This window comes from Callionymus lyra, chromosome 1 (genome assembly GCF_982586985.1).
Source record: "Callionymus lyra chromosome 1, fCalLyr1.hap1.1, whole genome shotgun sequence".
Lineage (NCBI taxonomy): Eukaryota > Metazoa > Chordata > Actinopteri > Syngnathiformes > Callionymidae > Callionymus > Callionymus lyra.
Genome location: NC_141818.1, coordinates 43,756,601 through 43,780,603, shown reverse-complemented (window position 1 = coordinate 43,780,603; position 24,003 = coordinate 43,756,601). Strand labels below are relative to the sequence as shown.

At 44.4% G+C, this 24,003-nt stretch overlaps 3 protein-coding genes across 4 annotated transcripts; 1 reads left to right on the top strand and 2 right to left on the bottom strand.

The window, feature by feature from the left end:
* Window positions 1-612: 612 nt before the first annotated feature.
* Window positions 613-7,509, bottom strand: alg13 (ALG13 UDP-N-acetylglucosaminyltransferase subunit). Its single transcript, XM_087784874.1, has 26 exons — window positions 7,423-7,509; window positions 7,187-7,319; window positions 7,043-7,126; window positions 6,659-6,709; window positions 6,553-6,599; window positions 6,415-6,487; window positions 6,247-6,328; window positions 5,992-6,160; window positions 5,844-5,901; window positions 5,501-5,618; window positions 5,369-5,433; window positions 5,126-5,226; window positions 4,980-5,056; window positions 4,512-4,776; window positions 4,283-4,384; window positions 4,072-4,222; window positions 3,840-3,990; window positions 2,376-2,411; window positions 2,276-2,313; window positions 2,146-2,208; window positions 1,775-1,877; window positions 1,472-1,591; window positions 1,378-1,418; window positions 1,207-1,318; window positions 1,042-1,143; window positions 613-982 (listed from the first exon to the last, which is right to left on the bottom strand). The coding sequence occupies exons 2-26, from the start codon at window positions 7,304-7,306 to the stop codon at window positions 624-626; spliced, it is 2,688 nt and encodes an 895-aa protein (XP_087641000.1). The 5' UTR covers window positions 7,307-7,319; window positions 7,423-7,509; the 3' UTR covers window positions 613-623.
* Window positions 7,510-8,454: 945 nt separating this feature from the next.
* On the top strand, window positions 8,455-10,283 carry gemin6 (gem (nuclear organelle) associated protein 6). The gene is made up of 2 exons (XM_087809032.1): window positions 8,455-8,623; window positions 9,559-10,283. The coding sequence occupies exons 1-2, from the start codon at window positions 8,493-8,495 to the stop codon at window positions 9,917-9,919; spliced, it is 492 nt and encodes a 163-aa protein (XP_087665158.1). The 5' UTR covers window positions 8,455-8,492; the 3' UTR covers window positions 9,920-10,283.
* On the bottom strand, window positions 10,124-23,732 carry sos1 (son of sevenless homolog 1 (Drosophila)). Of its 2 annotated transcripts, XM_087809013.1 has the most exons (23): window positions 23,137-23,732; window positions 21,242-21,367; window positions 21,043-21,174; window positions 20,815-20,979; window positions 20,391-20,603; window positions 20,180-20,323; window positions 19,698-19,808; window positions 19,036-19,134; window positions 18,609-18,736; window positions 16,130-16,791; window positions 15,904-15,985; window positions 15,724-15,837; window positions 14,440-14,543; window positions 14,150-14,372; window positions 13,978-14,097; window positions 13,754-13,916; window positions 13,576-13,693; window positions 12,630-12,802; window positions 12,443-12,559; window positions 12,104-12,380; window positions 11,564-11,605; window positions 10,865-10,986; window positions 10,124-10,803 (listed from the first exon to the last, which is right to left on the bottom strand). In XM_087809013.1, the coding sequence occupies exons 1-23, from the start codon at window positions 23,221-23,223 to the stop codon at window positions 10,384-10,386; spliced, it is 3,942 nt and encodes a 1,313-aa protein (XP_087665139.1). In that variant the 5' UTR covers window positions 23,224-23,732; the 3' UTR covers window positions 10,124-10,383. The 2 variants fall into 2 exon arrangements, with proteins under 2 accessions (XP_087665139.1, XP_087665147.1); XM_087809021.1 differs by lacking the exon at window positions 11,564-11,605 and having other exon boundaries at window positions 23,137-23,731.
* Window positions 23,733-24,003: the final 271 nt, after the last annotated feature.

Here is a 24,003-nt window from a genome sequence, read left to right as displayed (position 1 = left end):
ATTGGGTTTTCTTCTTCGGATCCCGGTATCGGCATCACCTAGCCGGTAGCGCCATCTATCTGTGGCGATGAATTGCAGTCACTATAATAAAACGAGCTTTTTGGTGAATGTTCTTTTTTTTAAATGCGAAACTTTGACAATAAAAAAATATTTAATAATTCCAAACGTAAAAATCATTCTTTGTAATTATTAAAATAAATAAACCACCACCACTTAAGTGTAATGCATTTATAAGAACGTTATAGATTTTAAAACAATTGCGAAAACCGAAAAAAAATCTAATATAACTCAATATTTCTTAGATATAAATTACCCAGTATAGGGAGAAAATACAAGCAACAACTCGAATAATAAATAAATCCAGAAGAAATAATTCCACAAAGCAAAAACATAAAGGTTGGTCAAATATTACACAGATGCTGGGAAAGTAAAAAAAACTAACAACTTTTGCTTGAACAGAAATTTATTAACAAACCCAACACCCACAGAAAATTCGACAACATGAAAACCAAACTTGTTGTCGTGTCGTTGCCATAGCAGCAGACACAGTATGTGAGAAGACATGTTTACAGGTAATGTGATGACGACAAACACAAAAAGATAATTGTTCTTTCGAAAACATGCTAGACAGCAGGGGGAAGGAAGTGCGACGTTGGGTGGTGAGGGGGCGGCGCTGAGATGTAGCTGACCACATGGGACTGGTTGGGCACAGGGCAGTACACTCTCTGAGCATGCCCGCCACCCTGGGCTGCTCCCCAATGGGAAGAGGGGGGCAGGAAAGTGTGGTAGGAGTAGTGAGTGGGGTGAGAAAAGGATGTGGGTGGGGCAGATGGGAGATAGGTTGCAGGGGGAGGAGCCTCATACTGGAGGTGCAGCACAGGCGGGGAAGGGATTGAGTTCTGGTCCTGGTACAGAATAGTAGATGATGGTGGGGCACTTGAAGAGTTGAGGGCGGATGAGTTTTCCAAGGAGGTGGTAGAGCCTGAGCAGAGACGGAACAGTATAAACTAATGGCAACAGAAAGGCTAGAGAGTTACTCACCACACCCAGGACCCTCGGACTGCATGTCTGAGGCCCTGGTGGACTCTGGGTAGGACACCAGTGTATGAGCTCCTCGACCTGCTTCATGGTATGACAAGGGAGCTGTGAAGGCCAAACGGTCAGTCCCATGTAACTAAACAAGACAGAACGACGGGAGTGGTTTACAGTAGAGCTGGTCCTGGCCCGGGTAGCTGGGGTAGTGCTGGTAGGGGTAACTCTCAGGAGGGGTAGGGGGGTAAACCTGCTGTTGCTGCTGCCAGCAGCTCTGATGGTACCACTGAAGGAGAGGCACATTTTTAATAACAAAACATTCAAGTCATTTGTGCACAAACTCACCTGGACCCCCAAGTTGAAGTAGTACTGGAGGACCCTGTGGTCTGAAAACGCACACAAAGTACATCTTCCAGATTTGCAATAGAAGCGTGCTTACCTCGGGGCAGGTCGTTGCCATTGGGGTCGTAAGAAAAGGTGGGCGGGGCCACAACACTGTAGACAGGTTCGCCCAGTTCATTGACCAACCAGTGAGAGGATGCTGGGATTGGAACAGCGACTGGAAAGAGAGGCAGAAGTGAGTGATGACTACGTTGAGGTGTGTTTGTGTACACATGTAGTGTTGTGTAGAAAAATGTGCATAACAGGATGAAACATGTAACCGCAAATAGAAGCCTGTGTTCAATTCTATATTAGTCTCATGTGTGAGAGCAGGGAGGTTAAAATATACATTTTCATTTACCTGAGCGAGGCTGTGTGTGGCCAGAGGCAGGGGCAATTGATGAAGAGGGTGATGACGATGACGAGGATGGTGAGGAGCAGATGACATTAAGAGGCTTTACTACCTGAGACACACACACAGTGGGACAGAGTCCTGCATCAGTTGGCACAATTTGAACAGACAGAATTTTGGTAACACATGGGGTCCGGTCCGTTACACCAGTGATGCCCAACAATTGGGCATGGGGGCCGTACAGGTCCATATTATTTCGGTCTAGTTTGCTCACAAATAAAGCAGTCAAAAAGATGAGATCTTGCGGTAGGGAAACAAGGTGGTCATAATGTAAGTAAGTAAGTAATTTTTATTTGTATAAATAATCATTGCATGTGTACCTGTGGAGTAAAGGTCATCTCTGATGAAGCTGGTGAGTCATTGAGGTCTTCTTCCTGTTCGTCCTTTCACATTAAAAAAGTCAACCATTACAATGGATAAAGACAGTCAAGTGTTCATTGCTATGGTCACCTGGTTGATTGACAGGTCAGCCGTGGTCTCGAAAGTATCTAATACAGAGGTTAAAGGTCAAGCCAAATGTCCAAAAGCAAAACAATGTGGCAATGCTCACCCTGAACTCCAAAGAGAAAGTCATCCCTGAACTCTGCTGCAAAACAAAAATGTGAAAAATTACCAAAGCGAACTGAGATTTTGAAATTCATTCCCGGACTTTTATTATATTCAGTGTTTTTGCTGGTGAATCCTGAAATACACCCTGAACTCAGATCAAAATTGCTTTATGCTTGATTCATTCAAAAATGTTAGACGACAATGCCCAACTTGCCTTGAAAAAAGACACTTCTTACTCAGTGAACTCATCCCTGCAAAATATGTATTTTTTTTATAAAGGCCCATGTCATTCTTTCCATGACCTTAAAGCAGCAATAGCTCACAAACCACCTTGAGTTGACCTTCAATCCCACATTGGTTAGGTCTAACATAGATCACAAGTTGGATACTTGTTTCTGGCAAACAAAGTCATTGTATATATTGGCTTTCAAATCATATTCTATTTTTTATCATGGTTATTTTATGGTTTATATTTCAAGTGAGTGCAAAGTAAATCTTTTTTTTTTTACAATTAACATTCAATCAATCAAATATTCATGCATTTAGATTATTTTTGTGTTCCAATTAAACTTTCGGCCGCCAGATGGAAACAGTCATGTCATGCGGATGAGAAGATACAGTCGACTCATCACATTTTTAAGATGTTGGGGCTTTTTTTTTAGTTTTTAAGAAATGCTGTCTGTAAATTCTGCCAGAGTCAAGAACCCGTGCAGTACCTCAAAAACATCTTTATTCCATCCATCCATCATCATCATCCGCTTATCCGTCGCCGGGTCGCGGGGGCAGCAGCTTCAACAGGGAGCGCCAAACGCCCTTCTCCCGAGCAACATCTGCCAGCTCTGACTGAGGGATCCCAAGAGGCTCCCATGCCAGTGAAGAGATATAATCTCTCCACCTGGTCCTGGGTCGACCCCTTGGTCTCCTCCCAGCTGGACACTCCTGGAACACCTCCAAAGGGAGGCGCCCAGGGTGGCATCCTCAAGAAATGCCCGAACCACCTCATTTGACTTCTCACCCCCTCTCTAAGGGAGACACCTGCCACCGGTCGAAAAGCTCATGACTGTAGGTGAGGGCGGGGAAAAAGATTGATCGGTAAATAGAGTGCTTTGCCTTTTGGCTCAGCTCTCTTACGCACAACAGTGCGGTAGAGCGAATGCAATACCGCCCCTGCTGCACCAATTTGCCGTCCAATCTTCAATTCCCGGACACCCTCACGCGAGAACAAGACCCCAAGATATTTAAACTTCTCCACTTGAGGCAAGGGCTCACATCTTTATTCCTACGGTATGAAAATATATTGGATCATTGCCCCTGTATGCTGATACGCATCATATGGACAAATTCTTGCCAATACACAACCCTAGTGAACAATAAACACCCATCCCAGCTCGGGATCCTCAAAGTTAAATAGGACAAAATAAGCATTGCTTCTCTGACCATCACCGCAACAAACATAGAACCCTACCAGGGTCCTCTACAGTGCTGGACTCCTCCTGATCCTCCTCAGATGTGTTTCCTGAAGTCGGTGGAGGTGGTAGGCTACCCCTCTGGATTCGGTAGGAGCTCGTTTGAGTGGGGTGGCCTGCCATGGAAGGGGGAGGAGCCACAGTCTGGCCCTATGGGGTAAATAATAATAATAATGATTAAAGAGTAATCTAGAGAGGGAATGAATTTTTTGTTGATGACGACGAACGTACCTGCAGTGACGTAAAGACCCTGTCAGTTCCGTCTTCAAGCTGGTAGTACGCCATGCCAGCATCCAAATCAGACGACTCCTCCCCGGCATCAGTTGTGAAACCGAACTGGCATTCCTTATCCAGACCAGCCACTAGGTGGCGTCGACTGCGACTTAGAACATGGGTTATAAAACTCAGCAGGAGAAATCGGCGGCAAAAGAGACCGACATACCGACTTCTGAAGTTCAAATTTTCATAGTCGTAGAAACGCCGACTAGTGGGGTAATAGGTAAGCTGCGGGCCGATCAGGTGACGGTTAAGAAACCGAGAAGAGCTTCGGGCCAAGAACCATCCACACACATTCAGGGAGAGAGACAGAATTAGTAGTCAATTCCCTTCCAATCTACACCCAAGAACCTTTTACACTTTTAAACAAATGTCAGAAAAAACAGCGGACTCACCTGGCTGTTCCAAACCGTGGCAGTCTGGCTGAAGCAGTGTGAGGGGGCCCATGAACATAGGGATCAAATGGCAGGGTCCCGTGAGAAGGTGGAGGAGGACGAGGATGGCCGGCTGGTTGGAAGCGGGGAGGCAGGGCTGACGGGGCCGGGCCTCGATACGAGGGGGGCGGCGGCATCAGTATTTCGGCTCCTTTCAATGCAGCCATGTTGCGTGACTTCCTGAAGAAACGCTGGCGGTGATGACGAGCGCCACGAGAGTCCTTGTCTGAGACAGAACGAAAACAGTGTCAATGTAAAGAGGCTTCAAGAGGAACAATCCTTTTTGAACACAAAGTGATGCACGGGGTGAGATGTAGACTATAGCCTTTGGACCAACTAGAAAGTACGATTCTTCCCAAGTCAATACTCTTTGCCATTTAAAGCAACCTCGATTGTATCGTTTTGTAGGATTCCTAATTTTCAAACTACCAGTGTCCCTTGGTGGTGCCACGTTCCATGCTGGAACTGGGTTGACTGGTTTGAGATCAGTCAAAGGAACCAAGTGTCTGAAAAGGCATAGGAATAAAGACTTTAATTTTAAGCCCCAATGAGGTCAGAAGTTGTGAAGGTGGTACTTCTCTCCAAGTTCTTCGATGAACACTGTGACGGAGGAGGCTTGGTTTCCAACTTCTTGAATGAAGGCGTTGTAGAACTTTCCTTTCGGCTCCAAACGCACCTGTGGACGACACTTTAATCGTGACCTCCAAAGTAGAAATCAAGACTTGTGCCACGTCAACTTGAATGGATGTCATTTGCTTTGAGGGCCATTAAAGCATGTTCTCGGATGAACCATACAATGTCGGCAGCTCTGGAAGTACCTGACACTTATCGCCCAAGAAGTACTGACGTCCTGCAAACACCATGTAGTCCATCTTCTGCATTTCTGTCACATGTAATCAGATGGTTCAAAAATCAGGTACATGTGCCAGAAATAAACAGGCGTTTCATACCTTTGCAGGTGTCTTGCCATACATCAAACTCTACATTCCTGTAGACTTCATTATCTAGAGACTTCATCACCTTGTAAGGAAGAGAAGGTCTAGAGGGCGACAGTTCTTCTTGGGGAACCTATCAGAAAAAGGATCAACAGGAATTGGCTTTAATCCACTCGTCCAAGCGAGAGTGTTCCATGTGTCCTGGAGGGATCCAAAGCAACCATTGAAATGAGAAGAACACAGCAGTTGATCTGGAATACTGAACAGATAACTTCAGACAGGTTTAGGTGGCACGTTGACATCCTGCTGAGACTATTGATGACACAGTAAAAATGCTTTCTAGCTTAAAGTCCAGTACCTTCAGATCCTCAGCTGCTTTGGATTTCTCCTCAGATGTTCCTTCCTCACAGTCATACCTGGCGGAGCACATGAGATGACGGGTGACTTGACGACTAAAAGAAGTAGCTGCATGTCCGTCACACAGCTGTGTGTGTGTGTGTGTTTACCTGTGATTGGCGTCAGATATATGGGAGTCGCAAAAGGCGTCGACGTCACTGCACACAGAAGCACTGTTTCGATAACGGCGACCTCCGACCCTAAACGTCTCCATAGCCTGCGAGATCTCCGTCTCCTCCCGTCCAAAAACTTTCAGGTACAAAACCTCATACACGAGAGCTGCACAAACGAGCACCAAAAAAAAACAACACGTCATCAAGTTTGTTACTGATGGTCATTATTAAGATAGGTCAGCAGGGGCTCACACTGGCAGACGGCAGCAGCGGCAGGGTAACTTCTGGGGTAAACGATATCATAATGGCCGTTGATGGAGCAGCACAACATCACCTGGGCGGAGAGAGTACCAGCTGTCATGTGGCAAGACTACCTCAACTTGAGAGTCCAAAATCTACTACCCCCCGCCCCCCCTTCACCTTGTCAATCACGTCATCCTCAGAGATGACCGTCGCTGGTTTCCCGGGGTTACGGTAGATCAGAAAACAGCGGCTGCGTCGTACAAACCAAACGATAAACACAAAGGTGTAAATAGAAGTAGAAGCTGGAAGACCCACCTGTAGAGCTGGGACAGTGCCTTGATCTCCACTTGACCCACGGTCTCCTGAAAGGATTATATTTCATCAGAAGAATCACGATCAGTCACGAGGGGCGTCGACTCACCTTGGGGTCCTCCAGCCGCTCCAGGTACTTATCAAAGGAACCTTCAACAAACTGAAAATATCAGGAAGTGATGTCAGCAACGCTCTGGTAGATGAGCTGTATTCATTCATGTCTACTCTTGGATGGGAATTGAAATGTCAACTTTCATTTATCATTTGGCCACAATAGGAGAATTAAATAATACATGAAAATGAGACTTTAAATGCCATGGTATTACACTGTTGTATCCTTATGTTTACGACGTTTGACCCCAAATTCTGCAAACTCAAACCAGGACTCCGTGTCTGATGGTCATAAACACAACTTGTAAACTTAGAACTAATAACTCTAACTTAAAGGTCCAAAGAACCCTCCAGGGGTAAAAAAGGTCCTTTTCCGACTCACCGGCTCAAAGATCTGCGAATTGGCCCTCATGAAGTCAGCACAGTCCTGCCTGATCTTCATGTGGTAGTTCTGAGTGAAGTACAACTGGAAGCAAAAGATTAAAACAAAGTTAGATACGTCACAACCCCTGACATCTCCACGTACCTGTTCAGACACCGCTCGGAACAAACTGGACGCGTCCCTCGCCACCATCTTCCGGTAGAGACCCAGGCTCGCCAGGTACTCGTCCATGTTGATAAAAAACTTCTTCAGACCTTTCTGCATTGTGACTCGAGCTCTCCGGAAACAAACAAACGTGTGGCGGGTCACGTCAAAAAAAAAAAACGTCGCTATTATGAACAAACTTGTACAAGTAAAGTAGACCAAAGACTCAAACTCACCTGATATTTCTGCAAATCAAAGTCGTGGATTATATTGTACAATGTCGAGTTCTCGGAATTATTGTCAAAAAATAAAGGTGAATAGAGTTTGAATGTTCCGTGATCGCGCGCCACACAAGTGCTGCCGACAGGTGAGTCCAATCAAGCCCCGAGAGAATGATGCGTTCACGTGCACGACGAACCGTCATGAACGGAGAAGATGGTCTTGGATTTTGTTTTAATGAAATAAAACTCTTGGATCGAACTCGTTTCGTCAGGATCCTTGACTCACCGTGACTTTCTCAACAGGTTAATTTACAAAACGATTTTAAGAGTAAGTAAGTCATTTATATTTGTAGAATTAAATCAAAATTAAATCAAATATTGATTGTTCGTCGTGGAAGAGACTAAAAAGGAAACGATAAGTACGCAAGTGTTAAAAATAAGAAATAGGAAGAAAAAAAACGTCTAGGAAAACGACCACGTGTGCGAAAATAATCTAAAAGACTAAAGTTTTTTCAATTTTTTTTTGCAGGAAGTCATCATTTAGTGTTTTTTTCAAACGCATTATATAAATAATTAACACAAATGTAAATAGTTTATATAAATGGCTCATATTACGTTAGGTATTTAAAAAAATAATAATCTACATGCTCAGGACTTCAAATGATTAATTGTGAATAAATAATGAAAAATATGCTTTAATGTTTGGATAAAAATGGTTATGGGGGTTAAATTAGGTATGAAAGTTATTACTTGTGTGTGTATATATATATATATATATATATACACACACATACATATTTGTGACCCTGGTCTGGAAAAATATAAATAAAAATTACTTACTTATATCTAGTAGATTTTCTTCCAACGATAATACATTCACCAACGATAAAGCTTTGTAAAATAAGTCACAACATATTTATTTGTATGAAACGATGTGTGTAGAGGCGTATGCTCGTCTGCAGGGGGCAGCAGATCGTTGTTAAACAAGCGGAACGTTTCTTCCTCAACTTTGTTTTACCCGGAACTTTGAGACGATCACCCTGTAAATACACGGGTGTGTTCAGTATTACCAGGTTAAAAGAAAGATGCAGGACGGTTGGTCTAAACTGGGTCCATTGGAGTGGAACCGACACGTTGCCAAACACGTCAAGGTGACAACGGTGACGAACGAGGAGTTTCGAGGCTGGCTGGTCACCGTGGACCCCGTGACGTCCAGGTAACTTTACCTGTTCATAGAACTTCTGTCCAGTTTTATGCTGAACCATAGATTGATCATAGACTCGCGTGTCCTTGTTGTATTGCACTGTGCGCGCCTGATCATAATCCATGCTCTTAGCTTATGTTGAACTATAAACATTATTTTGGCGTTTTTCAGTACTTTATTTATCACAATTTTAAAGGAGTTTTTTCTTTGCAATTTTGCACGTCTTTTGTTTTATAATTGTTTATAGGCATGTGTGTAAAATATTAAAGATTCATTGAATCAAACCTGTATTATTAGATATGTCATGTGAGAAAAGATTCGAGGGATATACGTATTCTTTCCCTGTGATAAATATTAAGAAATTTATGGATGATTATTATTAAAAGTGCTGACAATGAACCGATTTTCATAACTTGATTTTATCCAATTAAAAAAAAAGGTTGGAAAGCATTGCTAATCAAAGAAACTAAACTAAATCAATTAATGTTAAATTAGAAAATGTAGCTCTCAAAATATAGATACAAAAAGCATACCCAGGGTTGAACAAACACACCATAGGTTGTTTAAATATACATATTTCAAATTTATTACATGTATAAAATGAACATTTGAAGCGATGGAATAACAATTTTAATTTTTGTCTTGCATAGAATAACTTATTTCTTCAAATTACACGTTGAACATGTTTTGAGCATATACATATATTAAACACTCATTCAAACGTGTGATGTCATAAAGTATTTTAGTATCCCATGCAATAATTACTTACCTTATTGTTATTTCTTTCTTTTGTGTCCAATTCAACTCCCTTTCAAAGTTCATGTTGGAAAAGAGCTGTCCATTTTTAAATCTCTACTAAAGGACAACAAGGGTTGAATCCAAACTAGCATGACTGATGACGAAAATCAATAGATCTACTGCTTACTGACCTGGTCTGGTTTTCACAGTCTGGTCATGGTGAACTTCGTAGAGGTCAGCAACCCGCAGATACAGGTGGTGATGGGCCACGCGGTGCAGGATGTGGAGGTTCTGCAGGAAGCGGAGCCAGAGGTGTCGGCTCGCCTGCGGCCTTTGTTCAGGCCTTCTGAGGATACCGGTCTCAGACCAGAGGAGCGGCGGCACCGGTGCAAGCAGGTCCAAAGCTGGCTGGAGGCAAACAGGATCCCTGTGGAGGAGGAGGGAGAGGAGCTGAGGGTGGCAGGAGTTCTGACACTGGTCGCGCCATATGGCCCAGAAGACTGCAGAAGTTCAAACCAGATCATCTTGGATCGGGTTCAGAGGCTGCTGCAAAACAAGGGCCACAGATGACATGGATCCAGACTTTTTTTCCACCTTCATCACCAAGAATTTGGATATGATTGAATCCTCACACTCGCTATAACTATCGTCACAAGTACCTAAAACACACTGCACTTCAACTCGTCTCCTTATTGAGCCTCTGAAAACTGGCCTTTAGCTGCAGCGGTCCATCAGAACCTGCAGCAGTGTGTTGGTTCCACATGAACAAAAGTCTTGTTCAGTCACAAGTTTATTGCACATTAATACATTTTTGAAGGCAAGTGAAAATTCTGCGGCTGGACGGTACGTGGTCCACATCCTCGTGTGTGTGCATGTATGTATGTATGTGTACGTGTGTTTACAAAAGTCAATAAAGTCTAGTTCAAACATTCTATTCCCTTGTTTGTTAACACGTCAAGAACCAGGTTGAGTCTCTTGGATTCTGGTTCCAGACAGTCCAGCCTAACGTGTTGGGCCTTTTTTCTTTTTTTAATTTACAGTGCTGGCGGTGGGTCCAGTAAAGGGACATGGCCCAGAGACTCCCTCTTGTAGGTCTTTGGTGGAAGTTTAGGGACACCGTGTCTGGGGGGCACAGGCGGACCATCAATGGCGAGCAGTGGGAGGGGTGGGGACAAAATAGGCATCTTCCTGGAGGTGGGACTTGATGCGATGGGTGGAGGTGAAGAGGGCGCAGGGCTGGCGGCAGGCATGGTGGCGGGGAAAAAGGTCTGCATGTCGCAGCGGATCCGGCCCTGTGGGGGGGGCTGAAGGTGAAGAGGGGAAGGGAGGGGCTCCCGGGGGGGCAGGATGGGAGGACTATCGGGGGGCGACGAGGACAGTGAGGAGTATCGATGGGGGAGAAACTTACAAGTGGGCTGGCGAGGGGGCACTGCGGGCGGGCTCTCCAACTTCATCTGCGGACAAGAGGGGGTTCAGCACTGGGTCTTGGTCCTGAATGAGTCCTAGCTGCCTCACCTTGGATGGAGATGACTCGGCCGGGGCGGACTCTGGTCGCCTGCGGGGCGGAACCGGAGGAGGGACCGTCACATCTTCAGAACCGCGGGCAAAACTCACCATGGATGAGACGGAGGATGACCCTGAAGGGCGGGGAGAGGTGAGTCACAATAAGAGCAAGCCACGTAAAAACAAACTACCATAGAAGTGGTAAAACACACAACTTAAAGCAAACGAAAAAAAACCTTTTTTAAAAATCCCAAGGTACAAAAAAAAGGCAAAACCACAAAGGACAAAAACTACAGTTGTGGCTCACAGCCCATAAAGCATAACAACACTTAAAGGCCAGAAACAGATTCTGATCAAACAAACCACTCTACAAATCATTCTGTAAATAGAAGCCCATGGACACCAGGACACACACGGAGGCAGTCGAAAAAAAAAATACTCAACACAAAACATGCCACAAAACTGCACACACACACCTAAAACACACACACACACAAGTCCTAAAATCGCAATACTATCATACACAAATGTAAAACACCGACAGTATAGAATACGTATGTATACATACGCACAAAGTGCTACAACATAAATGTGTGCGTACAGAAACACACACGCTTGAGATGGATCAGATGGAAATAATTTATATGGGATGTGAACGTTTAAGTCATCAGTGACTGACAGGCCAGACCGATGGACAAAACGGATACTAACGTAGGCCGTGAGGTAGAGAAACGATCGCAAAGATGCTGCAATCTGCGAAAAAGGAAGATACCAGGGAGAAGTTAAGGCAAGTCGTCGACACTATTTGGAGGAGTGAATTAAGCAAGTATTTTTATTTGTATAGCGCTTTTCCAGACCAGGGTCACAAAGCGCTTAAACAATCAAAACGATATTCAATAAAGTATATACTTTAAAGATCAAGATAAAACTGATAACACAACAGGAGTTCCAGAAAATCAAGGAAAAGCCTGAACAAATAAAAACATCTTAAGATGTTTCTTAAAGGAGTCAGTAGTAGCTTCAGTAATGCAACAGTGTTCCAAAGAGTATCAGTGCAGCTGATCCAAACCTGTAGATCCAGCTAATGTGGCACTAAGAGTATCACTGGTAAACTAATAAGTTGTAAAAAAAATGTATTAATGAATAAGGTGCTGCACAACTACTAGTTGCTTCACCTCCGTTTCGTCAATTGCGTTGTCTAAGCACAGCCTATAGGGGGAGCGCGTTGGTTTTACGGCGAGAGTGACCTACTTGAGTGGGCGGGACTGCTGGGCGCCTGCGGGGAATCGAACACGCTTCCCACGTCCGTCGAGCTGGAAGCTGCAGAGGCTGGCGGGGGAGTCAAGGGGGTGCGAGGCGAGTTGGGCGCGGAGATAGCGGCGCCTTCGACCTCGCTGTCAGGGATGCGACTGTAGCTGATCTTTCGGGGCTCATTCTGTAGCGGAGTGGGGTGCCTCATGGTGCCCGGCCTCGCAGAGGACGAGGGGCGTATCCCAGGTGACTTCAGGGGATAGGTGTACTTCTTGGCCTGTCGTAAAGTGGCGGGTCAGAGTGTTTCTCTAGCGTCAGGTTTGTCCGAGTGATACTTACGAAGCGGGAAAGCGAGCGGGCGTGACGTGGCTCGATCACTAGGGACTTGTTGAAGAGTCGGTCGGCAAAATCCTTCTCACTCATGTCCCCTAGCGGGTTCAGGCTCTCAAAAAACTTCTGCTCAAAACACAAATAACGCCGTTACAATCCTTGCCAGTGAAGGAGGAGACAAAGTCGTCCAACTCACCCGGATATCATTCTCCACCCTGAGACAGTACGGCTGGTTCTGGTACTGCTGGATCTCTCCTGTGATCTCGGCCACCTTCCTCCTCTTACTGAAGTTGATCAGGTCTCGGCCGTGTCGCCGCAAGAAGTCGGGGTTTCCCTCCTCTGTCTTCAGGATGTTGGTCAGGTAGATCCCTGTCAGAATTGTTATACAACTGGAGGTTAATATGTCACTGCATCTGGGACACATGATTAAAATTGATTGAAATTTAGATCAGATTAAGCCATTATTATTGGATATTATTATTATATAATGCCACTGTTGACAAAAACCCGACAATTTTAACTCATCTAGCAATGTTGTTCTTATATTTTGATGGAACGCATATAACACTGGTTCTAAACGGAATGAAACTGCTTATTAACTGGTTACTAGATTATTTAAATGTATTTTATCTTATTTTAATTTATCTTAATCCATCCATGTTGAACACAGTAGGCAGATAACCACTGTGGTTATCACAGATAAGGTTATATTTGTTCTTGTTCATGTTAGGCTGGAGGCACAAAATAAAGTTATGGAAATATTCAATCATGTCTATAAAGACGTTAAAGGACCTGTGAAACTAAACAGTTTATTTTTCAAAAGTAATCAGATTAAGTCTGTATTTAAAGATAAGCCTAATTACATGTTAATAATGGCCTAAACCATTAGCAGAAATTACATCAATAACCAGATTGATTTAACATAGATAATAGTTTTGATGGATCAACGACCTGATTTTTCTTGAGAGACTAAATCTCACTCAATTACCAGAGTATTCTAGCATCAAAGATCAAACCAAGTGAGGACTTAAATGTTACTATCAACCAATATCAATAATAACATTACCCAGTCACATGTCAACAACCTCCCATCAGAATGGGATCACACTCTGCGACACAAGGATTTCAAGAGCATGACGTACCAAAGAAGGGGACACAGGGAGGGTTGATGGAGCGAAGCTTGGCCAGGTACTTCTTGTAGTGGTCTTCACTGAGCTCATGGGCTTCCTCCAGAATCCTCCGCTGGCGACTTGGTATTTGCTGCAACAGAAACAACAACCATTGAAAAACCTGTAACGTGTAAACCTCGAGGTGACCCACCTCAAATGTGTGGTCCAGTCTGTAGACCGGCGAGGAGTTCATGGCGCTGACGATCTCCAGGACGCCATTGAAGTTGTTGAGGTCCTGGAAGACTTGCAGGACCTCAATGATGCGGGACACAACAGCGACTCGCTCCTCCAGGTTCTCCGTCTCAATGATGCACCTGAAAGGTCAGAGTCGTCGGACTAAGAGACAAGTTGAGGAGGATGCAAGGAAGTTCTTACTTTTCAAACCACAATGTGAGGTTGGTAGTGTGGCGTATCATCCTGAGCAGGTTGGGCGAGTGGATCTCTTTGTCCTCTTTGGTCCAGACGCTGCCCACCAGCTCAGAAGGCTGCACAGCCCTGCAGGAGGGGTATCAACTGCTGCTCTGAATTCTGGTGTTGCATGACCCACCTGTAAAGATCCGACTCCAGCAAGGTCAGCTGCCGGGCGATCTCGATGGGATGAAGACTCATGAGGTCAAAGTGTTCCACATCATTAGGGCGAGAAATGTGCCACTCGACTGGAGGAGGAGAGTTCTGGAAAGTAATGTTGTGACTGAGCCCGGTGACCTGGACCTGCTTCTTCCTCTGGATAATCTTGGTGATCGACTCCACCCACTTCCTCATGGCTTTCCCTACAGAGGAAATACTCAGTTCGTGCTCATTTAACATCTACAGAATCTATAGGAGACGAGGACGTACCTCTCACTGAGGCGATGAATTCTTCAAGACAGCCCAGTAGATGAGGGTCTCTCTCAAAGTCGTAGAAGTGATGCTCCACCCAGTGGCGACACACATTTAACACTCTGCCCGACGGAGTAACACATTTCATTAGTGGAATGCATTTCATGCTCTGAGTGACTCAATTTGACCCATTCTCACACAACACGCCACACTTGACATTTCTCACGCTTATATTTACCATTTTACCACTCAGTACTCATTTATTTTTATTGATAATATAGGTCCATCTTTCATTACAGCATCACTACTCACACAGACAGACAACGATGTGTGGTCGAGTCATCATAACATAACGACAACATCATACTACTGAAATCTTTCAGTTCCTCGGGTTTCTCCTGTCATGAGCCGCATGTAAATCTGGAGAGTTCTCGCTTAACTTTACGGTACTTGTGTTTTTAAAATCAACAGCAGCGCTCCGATTTGATAGTTAATAACATTCTGATCCTCTGCAAATTTGTTGTCCATAAATGCAAGTATAGAAGAATCAGATCAAATTTCAATGCATTTCACAACAAGTTTGTTTTGTTTTTAAATCCATTAAAAATACAAAAAGTCAACTTGCAATGAGACAGTTTACTTTAAAGAGAAATCATTATCCATTTTTAATTTTATTTTGTTGAGATCAACTTTATTGATCATGTGTTTAAATAAAAAATTAAAGCAGCGCATCAGCACTGTACTGTTTAAAATCCATGTTTGTTATCTTTTTTATTATTTATTAGTTCATTCATTTTTGTCATCTATTGATTGTTTTAACACATTTAGATTGTCACTAAATGAATATGTTAAAGATTATTAAAAAATGGCAAGTTTTAGATTTGAAATAATAACATTTCATAACTTTTGAATGTCAAATTTTGGAAATTGACAATATTTTAGCTGTGACTAATAGATGTCATTGTAATGATCAATGACTGCAATAGATCTCTTCTAGAAGATGTAGATAATTACCAAAAAAAATAATTCAATATAGACTTTTGGAAAATTCATAATAAAACATTTTTTAACCATCTTAGTTAGATGACATTGTCGAAGGTGACTGGTTTATGATGCTATAGCTTTGATGAAGGTGAGAACATCAATCTTGTAAAATTGGATAAATTGACCAAAGAGATGCACTTTGACGCTCAAATCTCACTCTTGTCATTTTCTAAAACTTGGCAACCCTGGACCACATGGCACTGAAAATACAAATACTCAAATACGCCATTAGCATCACCAGTAGAGGGCAGTGTTTACCTGAGCTGCACTGGCTGAACAAACTCCTTCCTAAAGCGTTTAAGTTCAACGGTGGGTGGCTGCTCCTCCTCCATCTGGTCCGACTCAATGGGTCGTGGTTCTGGAATTTCAAATCTGACAACGAGAAAAAGCAGGTCAGAGCGGGGGCCGTAAGTTCCCAACAAGCCGCACCACACTTGCCTCTCTATCAACAGGTCCAGCAGCGTCTGAGGTTTACAGAACGACCGGTATGTTGTCAGAAACGTTCGCACAAAGTTAGGATCTGTGTGATGAGAACAACACTCACAGTAAGATGACTGTTACTGCTCAGGCAAACATATTCTTTATAAAGTCAACACTCGCATTTTCTCATCCACGACAGCATGACTATATCATCACTTCTTCAGGAGGCATTACTCTGACTCACCTGCGTACATGTGGAATGTGAGCCTCTCGATCAGCTTCAAGACTGTCCCGGCTTTTATCACCGGTATTCCCGACTTGGACTGGACATTGTCCTCAAACACAACGTTCTCCTCCGAGTCCGGTTCAGAGAAGCGGTACACGTCAGCGGAGGGAAGCCTCATCGGCTCCTCCTTCTCCTCCTGCAGCAGCGCAGAGTCCAGCATGCGCTCCAGAGTGCTGCGATACTGTAGCGAAATCAGCGCCGCCATCCAGCCGCTCTTCTCCTCCGCCGACTTGGCGGTGAAGACAACACTGTTCCCGTCTTTCAGGATGATCTCAAAGGCGTGGCGGTACTCGCCCTCTTTGTCATCCTTGTCGTTGATCTGGACTTTACGCAGGACGAACTTCTCCTTCAGCCGATATTCGGCAGCAGAGCTGGCGCCGGGCAGCCGTGGAGGGACGTGGTTGGATTTGCAGCAGATCATCAGGCCGTCGAAGAGGAAGATGTGGCGTTCGTGCTTCGCGCCCAGGCGCGTCAGCGTTCCCTCCATGATGAACTCGTTACAAGACTGTCCGATGTCTTTCCCTTCCCAGCCATCAATGTTCTTCTGAATTTCGTTCATCTTCTTGATGGTCACGTGTTTCCCCTTCATCTGGTGGCTGTAGAAGAGACACGCCCACTCGCTGTGGACAGCAACAACCCAATTTTAGGACCACGCAAACTGTAGTTAACACTATTCTCTTCATCACTTCTCTCAATAAATTGTACCTCTGGTATACTACATTTCTGATCATGTTCCTTCTAGTCACAAGAAAACCTTAATATATTCAACTTTGACCCTTCTAACTTGCGAGTCTAAACCAAGGGTCACGAATACTATTGACCAGAAGGCTACCAGTGTGACTGGGCTTCAGATTGGGGTGGAGGAAGGGGGTCCATCTTCAGCATCAAGTTAAAGCCATGTAACAATAAACATTTATTTAGAGATACATTTAAATCAGAGACCATGGTTCTCAGTTGGTAAGGCATTTTGGAAACTGTCCAGAATAGGATAAGATTTAATAGTATTTTTAATATTACATTTTAAAACAAGATTCATAATTAAAGGGGTATAGATTACTTGATGTGATTGGTCATTCGGAACAGATTCAAAGTAGAATCCCTGCTCCTCCACATAGAGAGAAAACTGTTGTGGTGGCTTTTAAGGATACCCTCACGTTGTTCTTGAAACCCCTCGGTGAAACCCCAAGAAGAACTGGATATTAATTGGGAGAAGAAAGTATGGCCCACTTTGCTCCCATCTCTGGCCCTACGGCCTAGCTTGGATAGGTGGTAGTAGATGGATACATTGAAGACCATAAGAACACCCACTAAACAAAAACTACTATAGATTAATTTAATCTCCTGACCTCTGCTTTACATCGCGTCAGTAATCATTAACATCCTCTTCAGGCCCTCCCAATAAAAACTACTGGATGGTCATCTCAGACATTTCTTTATGACCTTCCTCGAACCTTCACCCTTTAAAGCCTCACTTTCCATTTCTTTCTGCTGCCACTACTTTGTTGCTACCATAGTCCTGACCCATGCCACTGTCTATACTGTCTTCTTCCCCTTCTTTTATTTGTCAATAACTATGAATGTGTCTATATTTAAAACATTTATAAGCACTTCAAAAGACATTGACTGCACTGATCTAGACAGCAGGTGGCAGTAGCATTTACAGAGCATGAAATATGTGTGGATCCAAATAGTTATCCAAGTAACACCATCATATCCATCTGTTCTTTCAAAGAATTCAGCCATTTATACGTTTACAGATGCTAAAGATCACATAAGCTGCTTCACATCGCACAAAGATGCCACCGTCAACCATTTATGTCAACAATCCACTTTTTACAATAGTTACTGTATAAACACTATACATTTGAAACAAGTCTATTCTCTAGATAATTGGAATAATGATCATTTAACTTTAGAAAAAGCTTGTCAAGAAAACACATCTGACATGACTTTCCATTACCACCATTTGTAATGATCAGTAAATAACAACGGTATATAGACTAAACCCTTCCAAATGACAGACTATATATTTGACTAGAACAAGAGTTCTCACAACCACTGCTCGTAAGAGACTCGTGTACCATTCGTCAACGCCACACGCACCTGTCATGATGACCAGCTGTCAAAAATTTCATGAGAAAAGTCGAAGCACAAAGTTTCTCCTCGTCCGCTCTTGATGCTGAGAACAATAAGCAGCACAAGCTCCGCCCACCCTGCCGACAGAACTTCCTGCACCGGACCACCCCGCCCTCCCCTTTCTCTATTTTTGTCCAAAAGTAAACAGTAGTCCGTTTCATATTGAGTGTGTTGAACCATCTTCTGCGATCCTCACCTGCGCCCCCAGTTTCAAACTATTACGGACCATAGCGTCTGATGACATTGCAGTGGAGTTAAGAACTCAAAAGGCTTTAGGGTTGAATTCATGATCCAGACCTACCTGAGCCTCCTCTTGGCCAAACTCTTGGAGCAGATCCTCTCGATGCCACTCTGCAGATTGAGCAGGGCCGTGATGGCCTGCTTCAAACACTCCTTGTCGTCGTCATCCTCGCTCTTCTCCTCCAGCGTCTGCAGAGACATGTCGGGCAGGTTTCAGTCGTTTCACTATGACTTATGTTTGTTCTTCCAGACCCGAACTAGCTGAAGACAAACACTGGTTCGTTCACCCCACCCCGACAACCTCAGGAGTAATAATCCACAGAACATGATGAAGGAATTTTGTGAACTTTGTGAAGCCAAAGACGATTATAGCTACACAGTATTCCGGACCTAACCTCCAGGACCTATTTCCGTCTTGAATAAAGAGTCCAAAATAACACTACGGCCTGTGTTTGAGGGTTCCGGTACCAGGTGGTACTGCTAGTTACCTTGAGGATATCAAACAGGTGCAGGCAGTGGTACACGGGGATCAGCAGCAATCTGGGCAGCACGTACTGGACAGCCTCCTTGAAGCCTTCACAGATGGACTAAACATGGACAAACAAGATCATCATCGTCATCGCTCTATAATTGTTGAAAGTAGGCACGAAGAAAACAACTACAAGGTTTATAGTCCACATCCATAATCCAGATCTGCAGCTCAGAGAGAGAGAGAGCGGCACATTCCTGAGCGAGCCATGTGACAGAATTACTTTAATTATTCTGCATGTTTTCATCCTTTCATCGTTAACTTTTGTCCAACCTTTCGTGGATTCAAAGGCTTTTAATAAAATGTCGTCGGGAGACCCTGGACAAGTGACCATTTCATCACAGGACACATGTCTGCGGACAAGCAGGGCTAGGGAAGCTAGATTTAGTAAAAGACATAAAGCCACGATTTAGTGCTATTTTGGTCGTACTATATAAACATATTTTGGGCACTTTAATACCGACAAAATAGAACGGCTATTTGTCTCTGTCCACTTTTGTTTCTGCCGCCACCTACTGTTGAGTCAGTGACTGTCGCTCTCTTTTTTTTTGTTGTTTGATCGCAGTCTGCAGCATTTAACCTCTGTGGGTTACATGTGGAGCACAACGTGAAGGGACTGACCTGCAAGTGGAAAGCAGCTCCAGGTTTGGACACCTGACTGAGAAAATGTTGGTGGAATCCAGGGCGCAGGACATCCTGGGTGTACGTTTCATAAGGGTCAAAGGCCAGCTCCTACCCACACAATAAGGTGCAATTAAGAATCACAGTAGAATCATGAATAAGCAAATGCCTCTTAGTAATTTATTCATGTCATTTGCTAGTTCTTACCATGTTATAATACATGTGTGGAAGTAAAAAAGTTTCAATGAATGTAATAATTTAATTAAAATAACATGTTTAAATCCCACTTTACAATGAATTGATGTTATTTTTATTAATAACAAGAAAAAGAAGACGATGACAATGAGTTTAATGGATGGGGTGAATCTGAAGATAGGTGTGACTAGGGAAGATGATCGTAATTGGGGACTATAGATGACTTTCAACCCATGATAGGAGAGGACGAACGATAAGAGTGGTCCGGGGGGTCTATGCTCTCAAACCTCAGCAAGGTCTTCAAAGCAGCTGCCGACCAGTGGGTGAGGACTGTCCTCGTCTGTCATCTCCACAGAGTCCTCAATCAAACCCAGGAGCTTCACCGTCACCTCGTGGATGTCCAGGATCCTGCTGAAGATGCTGTCCACGTCCTGCAAGCGGCAACCTGTTTAGTCGGGCAGGCTCCTAAGGTCGGGGGCACGGTGGCCTCATACTCACATGCTGCGAGAAGAGCATGGTGTTTGAGTTGAAGGGCTCCCTGAAGACCATGATCAGCAGCTCCAGCTGCCTCAGGTACTGCCGGCCGTCTGACATAAAGCTTCGTACCATTTCATAGTAGCTCTGGTCGTCGTTGGTCGAAGGTTCCTCGTCCATCAGTGGGAAACCTCCGAGCTCCTCCTCCTCGTCCTGATGAAACATGTCCATCAACACCTGGACAACAAGTCGAACCGTTAGCCTGGATTTCAGCAGAAGTGGCTCAATCATTTTCACACACACAGGAAGCACTGCATCACAGTCACAGTTAATTTGTGTGTTACACATCCACTTAGATGCAACATATCGACCGTTCGTACAGCAGTACATTTGATCAGGCTGGTACTGCCCTCTAGTGGTTTTCTAAAACATCAACATAATATGCCACCTTGTCTGCACACATGGCCACGGCAATGTCCTGCTGGGAGATCTCAAAATGGCGGATGTTTCGGACGTAGTTCCCCGCCAATTTAAGGATGTCTGCCGAAATGTACTCCAACACCGCCACCATGTACACCGACACCTGGTGGTCCACCTTGTAGCCCAGGACCTCCTGAAAGCAAGGGGTATATCAGGGGTCTGTGTTGATAACATCAGTGATGGATGAATGGCGAACCTTTAACAGCGGATGAATCTTCTCCACTGGCAAAGCCAACGGGTTCCTCCTCTTCCTCTTCTCAATGGCAGCCTGAGCGTCGGCGATGGCCCACTTGTCGATCGGATGAGGGAAGCTTTTCTGGACCCGCTCCTAAGAACAGGAAGCATTTTGCTCACGCGTGTGATACTATAAACATGCTGATGTGTATTTGCGTTACCTCCACATCTTGAACACTGCGCGGCTGAGCCTGGCACAACATACTGAGCAGCAGGAGGATAAGTTCCTCGATGTACTGCAGTGCACCCTGCTGGGACACCAGGTTAGGGTGCACTTGGTTTAGTACCTGCAACACATAACCAGAAATAGTAAGAGTTGATACTTGAAAAATAACCCAAGATTTCATTCCAAAACAACAACAGCTCACAAGTCAGTCAGTAAGTTATTATTGTTTGTAAAGCACCTTTTTTATCAGACCAGGGTCACAAGAGCAAGACTACATTACATTACTCTACGGGGGTTTGTGTCTTCTCGCCTGGACTATTGCAAGAAGGATCTGTCTCGCCTGCAGTTGATTCAGAACTCTGCAGCGAGAATTCTGACCCGCTCTAGTAGAAGAACTCACATTTCTCCGATCCTTAAAACTCTTCACTGGCTTTCCGTTTCTTTCAGGATCAACTTTAAAATTCTGGTTCATACTTTCAGATCTATTCATGGTCAGGCTCGTCCTAACATCACTAATCTGATCCAGCCTTACACCCCAGCTCGGGCTCTGAGGTCTGTGGATCAGAATCTACTGATGGTTCCTCGCACACGGTTCAGGACCAGAGGAGAGAAATCCTTCCAGGCTGTTGCTTCTAAGCTTTGGAACCATCTCTGTGTTTGATGATCTACTGACTCCTTCAAGAAACATCATTAGACGTTTATATTTGTTCAGGCTTTTCCTTGATTTTCTGGAACTCCTGTTGTGTTATCAGTTTTATCTTGATCTTTAAAGTATATACTTTATTGATTGTTTGATTGTTTAAGCGCTTTGTGACCCTGGTCTGGAAAAGCGCTATACAAATAAAAATTACTTACTTACATTAACACGAAGGCTGATGATGATGAACAATGACATCATATTTCATCGACACTACTACTATGCCCACAATTGTTTGGACAGATGAGAATTATTCGTGAGTAGCGTTGAAAGAATAGAAAGTACGCTGATATTTATGACCATGTACTAGCAGGTGAACAATCTGTCGAGTCAACAAGTTGCCTTACTAGCTTTACATGACAATGGGCTCTTCAGTGTTATTACTCAGTAACTCTTGAGTACTGGACTCTTCTGGATAGTAGATGCGTTTACCTGACACAGAAAACAATTACAACGAATATCTTTCTCTCTCTCTCCTAATGACTGTGTATCTCGACGATACTTGAGCGCTTTGGAACGATCTTCCTCTCTCTTTGCACTCAAAATTCTGGTTCTTACTTTCAGATCTATTCATGGTCAGGCTCCTCCTTCCATCAGTGATCTGATCCAGCCTTACAACCCAGCTCGGGCTCTGAGGTCTGTGGATCAGAATCTACTGATGGTTCCTGAACACGGTTCAGGACCAGAGGAGAGAAATCCTTCCAGACTGTTGCTCCTAAGCTTTGGAACGATCTTCCTCTCTCTTTGCACTTGATGATCTACTCCTTTAAGAAACATCTTAAGACATTTTTATTTGTTCAGGCTTTTCCCTGATTTTCTGGAACTCCTGTTGTGTTATCAGTTTTATCTTGACCTTTAAAGTATATACTTTGACCCTGGTCGGGAAAAGTGCTATACAAATAAACATTACTTACTCACTTACATTGTTGTACCAGTGAAATAACACATTTTTAAAAATCACTTTTGTAACACAACAGTTTTCATAAACTTCCTTCTTGAAATGTTTTCACGTCGCTGTAGATTCGCTCATAGGATGAAACCGTGACATCACTATTGTCTTCTATCACGTCCTTCCTTCCTTTCTCGTCAACAGATCTAACACTCCTGCGTCTGTTCACGACCATCACGCCTTATTCGAGTAACGACTGACACGGAGCAGACATGGATGGTCCCGGGTGTTGTTTCTACTCTACCTTCTCCAGGGATGGGACCAGCAGGCCCTTCCACTTAGGCGAGTTCTCCTCGTTGAAGAAGTCGTACTGCGGCTGCGCTGGCTGCATGGCTGGTCTGGAGCCGCAGCGGAACCGGCACAAACGGTCCACCTGGTTACATGGGCGGCCGTCTCAGGGCCCTGCGCCGACTGTCCACCGGGTTTTTACCTGTGCAGGTGTTCTGGGGAGCGGTCACGTGGATGCAGCAGGGGGTTCACATCCATGAGACGGCGGCGGTGTCTTCGACCCGCCTCACTTCCATGAGCGTTAGCATTTAGCATGTAGCTCGTGTCATACTGCTCGTCCAACCGTCCGTCGATTCTAACCTATAGCCCGGCTGGAAGAGGTCCATACGCTAGATCCCAGCGGCCGGGGCCATTTGCACCCAAGCTCGGTTCGGACAGCTGTTCTGGTCCGGGACCAGAGCCCGCCTCGCCGCACTGGATGGTTCCGCGGTTAACGGGCGTGAACGTCGCTTATCTTTGAGGCGGTGCTGGTTGGGTTTTTGTGAGCGCGGGTCTCGAGTGGGTCTAAGGTTCTGTATCGAAGCTGGACTCCTTCAGATGTTTGTTGTGACTCTGCTGGTACCGTAGTTGAGAGGCGCGCATGCGCAGCAAAGGAGCTCCTGACGTTGGTGGGCGGGACTTTACGCTTCAGTCGCGTGGCAGTTACATGTGCTGCCTCCTGTGGTCGAGGGTGTTACTACAAGAAAAATCATATAAATCATTTTTAAGTAAGTAATTTTATTTATATAGCGCTTTTCCAGACCAGGGTCACAAAGCGCTTAAACAATCAAAACAATACTCAATAAAGTATATACTTTAAAGGTCAAGATAAAACTGATAACAC

What these genes read in the sequence shown, in the direction of transcription:
- sos1 (XM_087809013.1), bottom strand. Translation starts at nt 23,223, where the DNA reads ATGCAGCCAGCGCAGCCGCAGTACGACTTCTTCAACGAGGAGAACTCG. An exon ending in TGGTCCCATCCCTGGAGAAG is followed by an intron (nt 21,368 to 23,136) that starts GTAGAGTAGAAA and finishes TATGTGTTGCAG; the next exon opens with GTACTAAACCAAGTGCACCC. An exon ending in GACTGGACCACACATTTGAG is followed by an intron (nt 13,694 to 13,753) that starts GTGGGTCACCTC and finishes TTTCTGTTGCAG; the next exon opens with CAAATACCAAGTCGCCAGCG.
- alg13 (XM_087784874.1), bottom strand. Translation starts at nt 7,306, where the DNA reads ATGCAGAAAGGTCTGAAGAAGTTTTTTATCAACATGGACGAGTACCTG. An exon ending in ATTCGCAGATCTTTGAGCCG is followed by an intron (nt 6,710 to 7,042) that starts GTGAGTCGGAAA and finishes TGATATTTTCAG; the next exon opens with TTTGTTGAAGGTTCCTTTGA. An exon ending in AGATGACCTTTACTCCACAG is followed by an intron (nt 1,878 to 2,145) that starts GTACACATGCAA and finishes TGTGTGTCTCAG; the next exon opens with GTAGTAAAGCCTCTTAATGT.
- gemin6 (XM_087809032.1), top strand. Translation starts at nt 8,493, where the DNA reads ATGCAGGACGGTTGGTCTAAACTGGGTCCATTGGAGTGGAACCGACAC. An exon ending in GTGGACCCCGTGACGTCCAG is followed by an intron (nt 8,624 to 9,558) that starts GTAACTTTACCT and finishes TGGTTTTCACAG; the next exon opens with TCTGGTCATGGTGAACTTCG.